Source organism: Lissotriton vulgaris, chromosome 2_1 (genome assembly GCF_964263255.1).
Source record: "Lissotriton vulgaris chromosome 2_1, aLisVul1.2, whole genome shotgun sequence".
NCBI classification, from domain to species: Eukaryota; Metazoa; Chordata; class Amphibia; order Caudata; family Salamandridae; genus Lissotriton; species Lissotriton vulgaris.
In genome coordinates, this window is record NC_141687.1 from 422,578,342 (window position 1) to 422,593,154 (window position 14,813).

The window sequence follows — 14,813 nt, forward strand, 5'->3', positions numbered from 1 at the left end:
TTTTGTGCGAGGCTACGAGAGGGTTGAGCACAGGTTAATTTGGGGAATACTTGTGTTTCACTCTGACAAGAATTGTGGTTGTTGCTTAAGTAGGGTTTCTCCATCCTGAACCAATAACCCAATTTCCTAAACTTGGTTGACCATTCCAAAATATTTAGATTAAAGTTTATGAATACCTTCTCATGGTCACCCATAAAATTTGGCTCAGAGTATTAATTACAAAAGTGAATTGGGTTTCATTTCAGACACCCCTGATTGTGGCATGGCAGAAGAAGGGGGTGAGAAAAACTTCCCAGACAGTGGAAGTGCCTGCATTCCAGTGCCTGGATGATGGAGACCCAAACAATAAAGTGTGGAAGATGTAGGGGTACTTAACAATTCCATTAACCTTTTTTAGAAAATGAATGCTTTCTGAGCACTGCTGTTTGGTAGATGGTTGGGGTGAGAGGTGGGACTGCAGTTTTTGTGGTTCAACATGAAGTAAACCCAAGTGACAACATGTGAGATGTTTTAGTTAGAAACATTGGAACTAGGAAAAATACGAGACTGATGCCTCTAAAAATCTGACAATACATCTTAGAGAATGTCCTACATTGTGTTATCACAGAGAACTGTGAGAAATGTTAAAGGGCTCTCACAAAGAGCCTGATTTAGAGTTTGGCAGGTAGATACTTGTCACAAAAATTAACGGTATCTCCTCCACCTTTTTACAACTGCATTATATGCTATGACACTTCTAATAAGGTGGATGGGAATCAGAGAGGGTAGTGTATGAAACACAAATGTTTTTCTTTAAAGTTGCACAGGATAATCAATGTTGTGAAACACACACACACAGCTAATCAGAAAAAGATGGAGCTAGGGATAGATCGAGAAATATAAGGATTGTCTAAAAAGGACTCTGTGTTAAATATAGCCATTTAAAAATCGCCAGACAAAGAAGAGTGGCTATGGCTGAGAAATGTGATTTGAAGTGACAAGAACTAGCTAAGACAGGAAAGAGAGGAGCTTGGGAAGGGGAAGAGCAACCTCATGCCATGATTCTTGCAGCTTCGTTAACTCATCTGTTTATTGTCACTGATCCTACACCATGAGGTAGGTCCACACAGTGAAGCTAGACAATCTGGTGTCTTCCTAGAAGGAAAAAAAAGCTGAAACTCCTCTGACTGTTGATAATGGATTACTGAGAACCCTTCAGTTTTCAGTATTGAGGTCACTGTCTCTGAAGCACAATGCCCCTGTGCTACCTGTCTCAGGTCATGGAGCTCCTGCTTACCTTTTTGGGGCTTGTTTTTCCTTTTCTACGGTGTTCTTTCTGCTGTTGCTTTGTTTGTTTCTGCTGCATGTGGACTACTCCTTTCGGCAGCACTATTGGCTTCTAATTAATGTTGACAACCACTACAAGGCTATGTGGGTTGGGTGTAAACTTTCCTCTGTGTGCGCTCTGCTGAGCTTGGATGCTGTGCATTTGTTCAGTAGTGGAGCCCCCACTACTGGATGTCAGGTGAGTGTCCCTCAGCCACAACCGTAATTTGGGCTTGCCAGGTAACCCTGTCTTCCAGCTTTTGCCGAGTTTCTTCTAGTGTACAGCACATGTTGTAACCATCAATGGATATCAAATGTATGTCTCTCCAAATTATATTTTGCTTCCTGAGGTGGTCTGCTGGACTTCTGCTTCATCACATATTCCCTGCTCTTCTTGAGGCTGAAGGGTCCCTACTGTATGTGACCACCTGTACCCAAGGCATGTAAATTATATGCTACTAGTAGGCTGCTGCACTCACTTACATCCTCTAAAGTATCACTGTAAACCATGTGTCCAGGCCTGCCATTGCAGCCTGGGTTTGCAGTGTGAAACTTCGACCGGCCTGGCTGGCCCAAACTTTTGCAAGGCCTAAACTTATGTTTTAATGCTTGTAAGCCACCCCTAAGGTGGTCCCCAAATACCCATAGGGCAAGGTCCCTGGTATTTGAAAAGTAGGACACATGTGTCTAATGTTCTACATGTCCTGGCAGCGAAGAGCCTCCAAAGTCGTTTTTCACTGTTGCAAGGCTCGCTCGCCCATAAGCTAACACTGGTTGGCACTGCTCATTTAATAAGTGCTAAATTCACTTTTTCCGCCTAAAACCAAAAGGCGTTACTGCCAATGTCCAGCTGCCACTCGAATCCTGGTGGCTCCCCTGTGGTGAAATACTGAACTTAACTGATTTAGAGGGGTGGACAAAATCATGACCTCCACCCACAGCCTGGCGCTGGGCATAATAGTGAACACCAAAGACCTCTTATCAGAACACTCCTGGACCTGTGAAGATCAGGACTGCCCTGTTGGCTGAAACCTGAAGCAAGACTTGACCTACTTGCCTTGAACCCAGGAACCCAGAAGTGACTCCAATCTTCAGTTGGCTGGCGTTCAAGTTTGACCTTCAGGGACACAACAAGCATCCAGAAGCCTTTTCCTTCAATTTCCCAGCTGGCCAGTACCAACTGGATCTACCCTGGACCCTGTTGTTGGCCTCTGTTGTGGTGAATACTAACCCCCAAGTGGTGCTCCCAAGTCCCAGCCCCTTGGCTGGTATTAGAGTGCACTTCTCCTGCCCCCAAACTGAAAGTAATAGGACTTAGAAACGTTTTGCCAACTTTCTGCCTCAAGAAAAGACAGAAATTAGGATTGCTATCGAATCCGCAGCCATTAACATCGAATCACCACTCAGCTTCAGTTTCCTAGGTTTCCCCACTAAAGCTCTGCCTTACTTTTACAAAAATTATTAAGTTTGAACGCCTAAGCCTTCATCTGGACTAACGATGAGCAGCATCCCATCAACTTTGCCTGCTCAGAGCTTTCCCACATTTGTCAACAAACTCACAGGGACTCTCCTCTTCAGCAACCCCCTGTTGAGGAGCCCCACTTAAATGCAGCTTGCCCCACTAACAACTCCACAAAATTTTTAGTCCTGAGGTAGACTTTCCAATAGGACACGCCTAGTCCACGTATCTAACCCAAGCTTCATCGCTGTCATTCTTAACTTTTGACTTTGAACCTGTCTGGTGCAACAAGCACTATTTTTAATTCAAACTTTAAATATTCATTTCTCTGAATATGTTTATTGGATTGTTGTAATTATGTTGTCATTGTATTTCAAACTATTTTTTTTATTGATTTGAGATTTGTCTTGTGTTGTGTTTTCATGTTATTACTATTTAAATGCTGCATAAATGCTTTACACATTGCCTCTAACTTAAACCTGACTGGTTTTGGCTAAGCTACCTGATGATTAAGGACAGCAGTGGCGGTCACTACAACATGAAGGCAGGGGAAGGCCAGGGATGGACGGATGGGCAAGTGTCGGGGGCAGAGAAAGGAAAATAATAATTTTAATAAAATGTACCTTTCGCTGCTGCGTTGACACCGACGACCACCTCGGTGATCTCCCAACAGTCTCTGGGAAGGCAGAGGATGCACAGCCAATCCAAATGCTGCTTTCTATGAGTGCAGTACCATGATTGGTCTGAGCAGCCTGCTCCACTATTCAGACACTGCCTTGTAGCCTGCTGCTTTTCTCCAACCCGGCTGTAAACACAGTTGGGTGGGAGAAATAAAAGTGTCCATGTCTGTTTGACTGGCCTAGGACGGCCGGCCAAACTTGCAAACTTACTTATAAGTAACCACCACCTGCCTGTCATTGCCCGGCCCGCCCTACACGCATGCCAGAGCTAGTCACAGAAAAATAAAATTATATTGTTTAATTATAATTTAATTTTTCTGTGACTGACTCTGACGAGTGGGGCGACGCTCCTACGCCATTACGAAAGAGCCGCCCCTGAAGCACAGGTTTATTTAGTGACTCTAGTAGGTCACCTTGACAAGGATATTCTTCTGTGTGCTAAGAACCTCCCATCATGGCAGCGGACATGCCTACCAAGCACTTATAGTCTGTGCTGCACAAGCCCAGGAGATATTTTACAACTAATCTGCACATGCATGGCGTTGCAGCAAGAGAGGATACAGCTGCTAAAGACTCCTGTCAAGCAGCTAGGAACTCATACTAGGTGGCAAGCGGTTCTGGCATGTTTTGACTCAAGGGCCACACAACTGAATTGCAGAGTGGTCAAATACCTCACACTGGCGGAACAAAAAATGAATAACATCAGAGGGGCGCACAAACCACTCTAACCCCAACCGGACAATTAATAAACCTGACATGTCACCTGGAAGCTGCCTCCTCAAATAAAATTTCAACAACTCAAAAAGATCCCCTAATATGGGAAAACTCCTAGCTACTGCTCATCCACCAGCAGTCTCTTCCGGGTATGCAAGCACTTTTTGCACATTGCCAAGTGGCTGTCTGGCCTTATTGCCATACACAAATAATGCACATTGCTGTCCACATTAATCCATCATTATTATACTCGTATAGTAATGCACTGCATATTCCTTAGGGCCCTTGCCTTTTACTGTCACATTTTAACGTTACCCATTGAATGGTTTTATCTGTTTTTTTTATATTTGTATGCAAGCCCCGCACAGTATTTTTATCATATGTATCAATGATTTTATTGCTGACCATAACGATTTTTTTATCCTGATAAGTTCATAACAGTGCAAGGTTTTCAGTGACTATGCATAATAAAAATAAACTTGAAACTTGAAAACCTGACAAGGATTGTGAATATTATTTAAGGCTGGTTCTACTTCTTACCCCCTCAACTAATACTCCAGTTTCTTACAATGACCCTTTGAAGTTTGATAATGTTCCTTTTTCGTTGTCTGTTATAGATGGAGTTGCAATAATTCAAACACAAGGAGACAACCACAAGACCAAAGACAATTTTGTAAACAAGTGTCAGCAGAAGGAGAATTTCACATAGTTGTTGTAGAAAAACGAATTGTCATTGTGTTCTGTGTTATACCCTTCACTGCTTTTGCAGTGTAAAAGAAGTTAGGCTACTGGTGTCTTTTGTAATGGTCTTTTTCAGTTTGAAGTCACTGCTTGCTTTTAAAGAGGTAGGCGGCTTCCCTAGAGGAGCAGTCCCCTGATCAATGGCATGCGCTGCTTGAGTTCCTCTATTGGTGTTGCTGGAGTTCTGTTATCTCAGCTCCTGGCATGAATTATAAAGTGGCCTAGGCATGTTTACTCTGATTGCAGTGCCAAAATAATACTATCATGCTAAATTTACTGGCTCTATAGTAAATCACAGAGACATGTTCAAAGACACTATTTGGATCCCTATTAGACATACTATTCTTCTCTTCTGTCACCCACATAAAGACTAGCCAAGTATGTTTTCAGTTTACCTCGTGCCTCCTCTTCAGAATATATTTATTATCCTCCTAGAATAAGGGACGTAAGAAACCAAAAACATTTTATGTACAGGGCACTGTATTTGGTTTAATAGTTTAAACTGAATCGGTTAATCCACATTCCAAATATATGATTGATAAGTGGGATTTGATGAGAACTTCTATAGAATGACCATAATGAAAACAACGTAGGACTGCTTGAGCAATAACACCAACAATGAGATTTGTGCTCTTCAAATCCTGTGCTTAGGAACCCAACATAGGGGTAGCAAGCGCGTCTAAATGTTGCAATACAATACAATACAATACAGAACAATACTATGGCTGAACCCCATAATCATCCAAAAAATGAATGTGAAAGTTCACTATAAATGTAAAAAATGTCATTTTTGAGTTAGGTACCCAGTTGGTGATCTGTTTGTGCCTTTACAATTCCACTGCTGGTTGGCTTTTTTGGCACTAGATCATGGGGTGATATTCAACTTCTGGATTTGGTCTACCACTTTTGAGCCTTTTCTAGATGGGTGCCCAACTGGGTGATTGATGATGGTTACATTTGTTAGGTTGATCTTTGTGATCTGAGGACTGGGACAAGGAAAAGATGAGTAAGTAATGCTTCGAACATTCATTCCTAATCATATTGCTGTGATGCTCTTTATCGTACCTACGCTTATGATTCCCACACCCTCCCTACTGAGAACCTTTTTTTGGTTGTGGTCTTCTGGGTTGTTTTTGTAGTTGACATAGGAGGATTCTGGGTAAAAGTGATACTTTACATACAGTTGTAAATGATGAGGACTTTAAACATGCTTCTTTTAGGGAGGTAGGGGAGAGTCTGCTTCCCTCATGTGGATACAACTCATCATGTAAAGACTGGGACGAATAAGAATAATTAGAGTATTGAGGTCTCTTATGAATGTCTTAAATGCTAACCCATCTGCCTTGTTAGCATTCTAACAACTGTATAACAAAAGTGCAACTGTGAACTCTGACTCCATGACCATCATAGGACCCATGGCCCTTCAGGAAGTTCCACTTACCCCTGCTGTCACTCCCTGCAGGAGTTTGCTTCTATTTCTTTGGAGGAGTCTGCTCACACCCGTAGAGCATGTAAATCCTCACATTTTTTTTCTCCAACAGTGCTGCAATCAAACCTCCCTAAATTGGCTTTTAGACCTGCCCATTGAGACGTCCACAGTCCCCAAAAGTTGGAAACAGCCTAAATTACTTATTTTCCAGAAAAATACATCAGCTGACAAATCCAATCTTTCTGCTGCCATCTTTTGCAAGATATTAGAGAAGCTTATTAACTGGAATCTCCCTGTTTTTTTAGAGCAGAATAAACATTTACACCCTTCCCAGTCAGGCTTTCGACCTTACTTCAGCACTGCAATTACTCTGCTGGAGGTCGCAGACACTACTAAGCTAGCAGTGGATCAGGAAAAGCAGATGGCCCTGATTCTTCTCAATCTATCCCCAGGATTTTGCACACTATACTTCTACAGCGTCTCAGTGACATAGGCGTCCGTGGTGCTGCGTTGGCCTGGTACCACTCCATCTTGATAGGTAGTTATCAATCAGTAAAGATGGCTACATTTACCTTGGTCCCTAAACCTCTGGGCTTTGGGGTACCCTAAAGGTCTGCATTGAATGTCCTACACTATTCAATGTCTATATCACCCCACTGGCAACCCTTGTAGAATCGTTCAGTGTACAAATAGTTTCGTAGACTGATGACATACAAGTAGTGTGGCTCACTGGTTAGAGGCGGCAGACCCGAGAGCAGAGGACGGCCCGGGACCAGGGTTCGATTCCCGGCACAGCAGGTTTCTGGACCAGGGTCAGCGGACTCGATAATTCTCTCGCCTCGGTGCCCACTCTGATCAGCGTCCACACTCGGCAACTCTGGGCATTAGCTTGCCTCATCTTCACTAACGGCCCCACCAGACCGCCGGGGATGCCTGGTCTCTCCCTGGAGATACCCATTAAGGGACCATCTCTCAGGGAAGCCAGGAAGGGTTTCGCAGCGGTCGAAGCGCCTTGGGACCCTACGGGTAAGTAGTGCGCTATATAAATTCCAATACATACATACATACATACATACATTGCTCCTCATCCTAGATAAAAATGGACCTAATGAGCTGAGCAAATTTAAGACATGCATCTCAATGGTATTTCAATAGATGCGCACCAGCAACCTACAATGCAATGCCAGCAAAACTGAAATGTTGCTCTTAGGGATGCTACCTCCCAGCTGGGAAAATGACATCTTGGTCTGCCTCCACCAGCCTCTGGCACTGTGGTTCGCAATTTGGGGGTGAAATTTGATACCTTTGCCACTTTTGCTCCGCAGATGGCCAGTGTAGTAGGTCCCTGTTTTGGACTCCTAAAGATTTCTAAAAAGTTAATTTACCTTCTTCCTCTACCACAGCAGAAAGCAGTGATTCTGGCCTGATCAACCTCACAGCTAGACTATGCCAATTTGCTTTATTGGGGTTTACTGGGTTATCTCCTGAAGAGACTACAGCTTGTTCAGAAGTCGCAGCACAGCTTCTATTGAAACTCTCTAGGACAGTCCACATCCAACCATAGCTGAATGAACTACCCTTGCTTCCTATCAAGGAACATGTGAGGTATAAAGAAATAGTCCTGACACATAGAGCTTTGGATTACTCAGGCCCTCAGTACCTGTCTAATAGAATCACTCCTTACCAACCTGCCAGATCACTCCGTTCCTCTAGTTCCTTGTTGGTGGTGATACCACAATTTAGAAGGAAAAAGAGGGTAGACAGCTCCTATTCCTACCTGAGTGCTAGGGATTGGAACGCTCTCCAGCAGCAGCTCTGCTCCACAAAGGATATCCAGGCTTTCAAGCATCTTTTTGGCACATAGTTCTTTGGGCTTGATTTCCTCTCCCAAGTCAGTAATGGGATCAGTCTTACAGTCACGCAGGGACACTCAATGAGTAGCTGTTGTACTTTATAAATCAGACAGACAGACAGACAGACAGACAGACAGACAGACAGACAGACAGACAGACAGATAGACAGATAGATAGACAGATAAACAGATAGACAGATAGATAGATAGATAGATAGATAGATAGATAGATAGATAGATAGATAGATAGATAGATAGATAGATAGATAGATAGATAGATAGATAGATAGATAGATAGGTAGGTAGGTAGGTAGGTAGGTAGGTAGATAGGTAGGTAGGTAGATAGATAGATAGATAGATAGATAGATAGATAGATAGATAGATAGATAGATAGATAGATAGATAGATAGATAGATAGATAGATAGATAGATAGATAGATAGATAGATAGATAGATAGATAGATAGATAGATAGATAGATAGATAGATAGATAGATAGATAGATAGATAGATAGATAGATAGATAGATAGATAGATGGATGGGATAGATAGATAGATAGATAGATAGATAGATAGATAGATAGATAGATAGATAGATAGATAGATAGATAGATAGATAGATAGATAGATAGATAGATAGATAGATAGATAGATAGATGGATGGATGGATGGATGGATGGATGGATGGATGGATGGATGGATGGATGGATGGATGGATGGATGCAGTGGATGGATAGATAGATGCAGTAGCCTTGACTTTCACAAAGGGGCCAACTCTAGGTTATCCTCTTCATGAGCCATCTCACTAAGTGGCAGAATCCAAAAAGAAAAAAAGGATGAAATGATTTTTTTAATTAATCCCAGCCACTGGCGATTGCTTCAGCCTCATTCCTGTCCATCATTTAGGCCCACTCTAGACAGAGAGCAGTCAATATGCACAGCGGTTACTGGAGAGCAGCTTTAGTCTTCTGGGGCCTCATCAGTGATGTGCAGCTGCAGTCTATGTCACAATGATCCAGAGACAGAAGCAGGCAGGAATCTCACTAAGCTGATGGAAGAATTTCGATCTCAGTCAGTAGTTGACTGAGATCACGCAGGCACTATTAATTTAGTGCATGGGTATGTAGTACAAAGTAGGCATGGAGGGAGTGAGCCGGAGGAAGGGCCGTGGACCCACCAGCTCAGAGGAAGCATGAGACTCCTTACTGCTGTTACCTCAGACACACCGAATTCCTGGATCTACCCCAGTGGATTTCTGAGGTCAGGGGGGTCGGACATGTGTGCCATGGATGCAAAGTTGAGGTAATATAATTTCATTCACTAAAACCACAATGTTAATTGGTAGAATTGCTATTTATTTAATTTGAATGACAAGTATGCTGATGTCTCTGCTAGTGTATGTTTTTTAAGAGTCAAGCTGAAACAATCTCAACAACTGGCTCAGAAATTAAAGACAAAATGCCAAACACCCTTCCACATACGCAAATACATACATATGGCATGCTACACACACACAGACACTTCCACAGGGGCAGCTCCTCCACTAAGGCGGAGGAGTGTCGCCCCACTGCTTGCAGATCAAAGTACAAATACATTGATAATAACAGAACATTATTATCATTTTATTTTTAGTCTGCCTTTAAGCTCTATGTTGGGGCGGAACTGGGCTCGCGTGATTCCAGTAGAGGGAGGAGTGGTGGCTGCACCATAAGTGCGCCTGACAGTTTGGCCCGCTGTCTTCAGCCGGCCAAACCGGCATGCGCACTGGGCATGTTCTTCACCAGCTGTATTGTACAGCCTGAGTGGTGAACATGTACAGGCTCTAAGTCCCTCTCTGAGCACCGAACCACAGTGCTCAGACCGATCACAACGCTGCTGTAAGGCAGCATTTCGATTGGTTGGAACAATCTGGTGCCCTGGGTGCTTTATTTCCGAGAGAAGAGGACAGAGGAGAGGCGACAGCGGAGGATTTCACAGGTAAGTCTTTTTTTTTTTTTATTCTGGGGCAGATTATCAAGACAGGTGATAAAATTATTGCCGTTTTAGCAGCAGAAAACTGCAGCTAAAACGGCGATAATGGGCTTGATAATATGCTCTATAAAATTCCAATTGAAGCCCATGTAAATGTGAAGTACATCTAACATGGGCTTCAATTGGAATTCCATAGAGCATATTATCAAGCCCATTATCGCCGTTTTAGCCGCAGTTTTCTGCCACTAAAACTGCAATAATGTTATCGCCTGTCTTGATAATATCCCCCTCTATCCCCATGATTTCGTCACTACCAGTCCCACTGCACTTCCACACATCAACACCACAAACACAGATACATATTTTGCATATTGTAAAATATATGAAGATTCCAGTGAGCCCACGGTTGGCTTGCTAATGGATCATATCATGCATGGTTGCATGCTTCAAGTGTGCGCGTACCTTGCTTAGGTGCTGTTTCCCATCTTCATAATGAATCTCGACGTAATCCGAGGCCAGGAGGTCACTGTCAGAAAGAGAGAGAAAAGAGAGGGGTAAACCATGAAATGTTTGTAACATTGTCACAAACTTGAAGCGGTCTCGGTCATTTCTATGGCACAGCCTGATACAATGTCTTCTCACAAAGAGCAAGTTCTACCAAAATTATTTCGGCGACAAGCACTCACTCCTGACACATTTACATATATTTATTTTGTATTTATATGAATTTGTTCAAGAACACGTTTGGAGTGCCCATAAATGTCCTGTTCGCCCCCACCATCCCCAATTCCGTAACTCACCAATGGTGACAGCTGCAGCAAGCAAAAACGGACCCTGCCATCTCAGGCTGGGAATAGGTTTTACTTGCATTTGCATTCCCTATAAGTACTTGCAATTTCATGGATGCTGTGTTTCTTTAAATTTTTTTCAGTCCAACATATTACTCATGTGTAGTGTGCCGTGTTAAAATAGTCACTCCTATGCAGCTGTGTAAGTTCAGGTTGTGGGTGGGCAATGATTCAGAGCTGTGCGCTTCAAGCCAAATACAATGCAAAGTTCTCACACTGCCTGTGAGTGGGTCATAAAGGGTTTCAAAATGCATGCTCATCCAATCCTTGGCCTCTCTGCAGAGGTCACAAAGCATCAGTCAGGTGTGCAGATTGGTAAGTGTAATTATATGGGAATTGTGAAGGAGGTGCACAGCTTTTAAAAGACTGACAGGGCGAAAGTTAAAGACAATACAATGCGTATAGGTGAGTGGGTGCATTGCACATGGGGGAACTGGTGAGATGGAGGAGATGGAAGGAAGTACTTTCAGGAAAGATTGAACATAGGGTGCTGAAGATGAAAGAGATGAGTCACAAGATATGCAAATTGAGTCTTTCAGAAAGCTATGAGGAGACAAATAGTGTGAACATCTTACAAAGAGACCCCAGAAGAGAGTGGCGTGAAGAGAACGGGAATGATTCAGACACTCTGAAGATCTCGCCTCTTTCACATGCCATAGTAATGTTGAATTCACAATCTTCTTAAAAAGTTTACATTTGTTTGTGTGTGCATATATATATATGATGGAAGGGCCACCATGTGAGACCCGCCTCAACTAGGGGAATGGACTTTGCCAGCAGCTAGGGTCTGCAGAGGAACTTTCCAAAGCACGGCGTACTTAAGGCAATGGCCTCGAAAGATGGAAGCTGCACAGTGGTAGTAAGGCTAGACCTGCACACCGTGACCGAGGTACGGAACTTTCCTTTTAAAAAGCATGTGTTGCACTCGGTACACGGTGTAAGAAGTGTGGTTTTACCATTATCGACATTGGAATCCAGTGAAAAAAAAACGAGGACAGTTAGAGAGCATTTTGAAACTGTAGTCCCGCATGATGGAATGAGAAGCCAATGAGATAACACAGCAAAGGAAACCTGGAAGTTATCACCATTTGGGGGTTAAAAGTAACCTAAAATAAGAACTGGTACTCACCTTTGCAGTTTGGTTGAAATATGGTGAATAAGACTTTAAAGATATGATGATTGAACTGTCCCTTTAAATTGGAAGAAATTTGTCTTGGTCCCTTTTCAAAGTCTAAGAAGTTACGGTATTTAAATCTTAAACGAACCCACTGATCTTGCAGCAGATGGCCTTTGAGGAAGAGTCGTGGGACTCGAAACGCATCATACCTGACAGTCTTTTAATAGGAGCAATCTTACAAGTATTTCTGGTGTGGCCTGGATTACGTCGCAGATGCAGCGCATGATTTCTTTAGGATTTCATAGAAGTGTCAGACACACTTCAAACCGGGCCCCGATCCGTGAGAGAGAGGCGCTCCCTTTTCAGAATGATTTACAGAAGCGTAGAGCTTTTCTAAGGAGTGTCCCCCAGCTGCGAAAGTTACAGGAACAGAGTATATGAGGGAACGGCCACCATGTGAGGCCCGTCTCAACTAGGGGAATGGACTTTGCCAGCAGCTAGGGTCTGCATTGGAACTTTCCAAAGCACGGCGTACTTAAGGTAATGGCCTCGAAAGATGGAAGCTGCATAGTGGTAGTAAGGCTAGACCTGCACATCGTGACCGAGGTACGGAACTTTCCTTTTAAAAAGCAAGTGTTGCACTCGGTACACGGTGTAAGAAGTGTGGTTTTACCATTATCGACATTGGAATCCAGTGAAAAAAACGGAGGACAGTTAGAGAGCATTTTGGAACTGTAGTCCCGCATGATGGAATGAGAAGCCAATGAGATAACACAGCAAAGAAAACCTGGAAGTTATAACCATTTGGGGGTTCAAAGTAACCTAAAATAAAAACTGGTACTCACCTTTGCAGTTTGGTTGAAATATGTGAATAAGACTTTAAAGATATGATGATTGAACTGTCCCTTTAAATAGGAAGAATTTGGACTTGGTCCCTTTTCAATGTCTAAGAAGTTACGTTTTTTAAATCTTAAACGAACCCACTGATCTTGCAGCAGATGGCATTTGAGGAAGAGTTGTGGGACTCGAAACACGTCATGCCTGAAAGTCTTTTAATAAAAGCAACCTTACAAGTATTGCTGGTGTGGCCTGGATTACGTCGCAGATGCAGCGAGTGATTTCTTTAGGATATATATATATATATATATATATATATATATATATATATATATACACACACACCTACACACACACACACACACACACATTCATTGCAAAACCAAAGTTTACAGGGACGTTATAGTTAAGTAGATGTTTTATCCATACAAAACCATAGAAATTCAGCAGTTATAGTTATAGTTATTCTTATGTTAAGAAACTAAAACTTGTGGCCTACAGTTACTTAATGGCATGAGTTATAGTTTCTTCAGATAAGTATAACTGTAACTGCTGAATTTCTATAGTTTTGTGTGGATAAATGGTGTATTTTTTAACATAAAGTTATATATAATTACCATTTGTTAATAAAAACCAATGCTGCTGCCAAACCCCTTCACATGCAACCATTCCCAAGCCACACACAGCATTCAGCTGTGCACGGCAGGGGGTTGGTGTGTAACTGGGATTTGTTTTTTCCTTTGTGTTTTGGATTTGCTGATATTTCGTGGATTTACACTGGGTGGTCGCACTGAGCCCAAGGCAGATCCAGGAATCCACATTTGGGCCCAAAAAATAGTAAGTGGCCACCTTTTTGCCCTAGACACCTTAATGTCTCCTATGGGATCAGCATAACTATATCCTGAATCCTTATATTAGCTTTTACTTTTCTTTCCCCCCACCCAGTCGGACCTAGGAAGAAAATGGTGACTGCAACTTTCCTTTCAGGTTGCGGCCATCGAATCAGGACCTTGCTTTTCGCCCGGATCCACTGATCACTCGTGGGTAGAATTACAAAGGATCCACTCCCCCTATAGATGATCTATATTTTTTCCTTTAATAACTCCGAAAGTACTTAACAGATTGACAGCAAATTACAAAAAGGTCTCTTTCTAGATCAACGTCTAACTTCCTGACAAATTTGGTGTAATGCCGTTCTGCGTTTTGGGCTGTAGCTGCATCTAAAAATTGCTAAATCCCCATAGACATTACATGGTGAAAAATCACTTTGTGAATCCTCGTTTTCTTCATCCTCCAATTAACGAATCACCCCGAAATTTTCCTAGCAGCAGCTAAAGTAACTAGTGCACTACTTTTGAAAATTTCAAAGAATCGTGAAATGGCTTTAAAAGTTTTTGACAGAACAAAAAATGCTTCATCTATGGGAAAAGTTGGTCTTAACTAAAACTACCTACTATATATATATAATTATTATTTTTTTCACTGCAGAAACCAGAGGTGAATGGGACGTATAGTTAGGCTCAGATTTCACTCATACAAAATCTGTGAAATTTGGCAGTTATAGTTAACTGAGCTAACTATAACTTATGCCCCGAAATGCACTGCTTATGACCTCACATATTACATCACTCATGACCAGTGCTTAATTTGAGAAGGTGCTTTCAGGTGCTCAGCACCGGCACTTCTTTCACATGGATGGGGTTACAATTTCTGACCCTGTAGGTTTTGGTCTCCATATTAATTTTTCAAATTCAAAATAAAAAAGAATAACATAAATTGCATGGTGACTGGCTGGTAAATGTTCATAGACAGGCCAGCATACGCCTGTCCAGGCAGGCATGATTGTGTATCACCACATTGG

At 42.4% G+C, this 14,813-nt stretch overlaps 1 protein-coding gene across 2 annotated transcripts in view; it reads right to left on the minus strand.

The window, feature by feature from the left end:
• ADAM23 (ADAM metallopeptidase domain 23) overlaps positions 1-14,813 on the minus strand; it is a 711,121-nt gene that overhangs the window by 408,028 nt on the left and 288,280 nt on the right. For both annotated transcript variants that reach the window (XM_086955318.1, XM_086955319.1), the window contains exon 4: positions 10,613-10,676. In XM_086955318.1, coding sequence (XP_086811444.1) covers positions 10,613-10,676 — 64 coding nt within the window. The remainder of the gene's footprint in view (positions 1-10,612; positions 10,677-14,813) is intronic.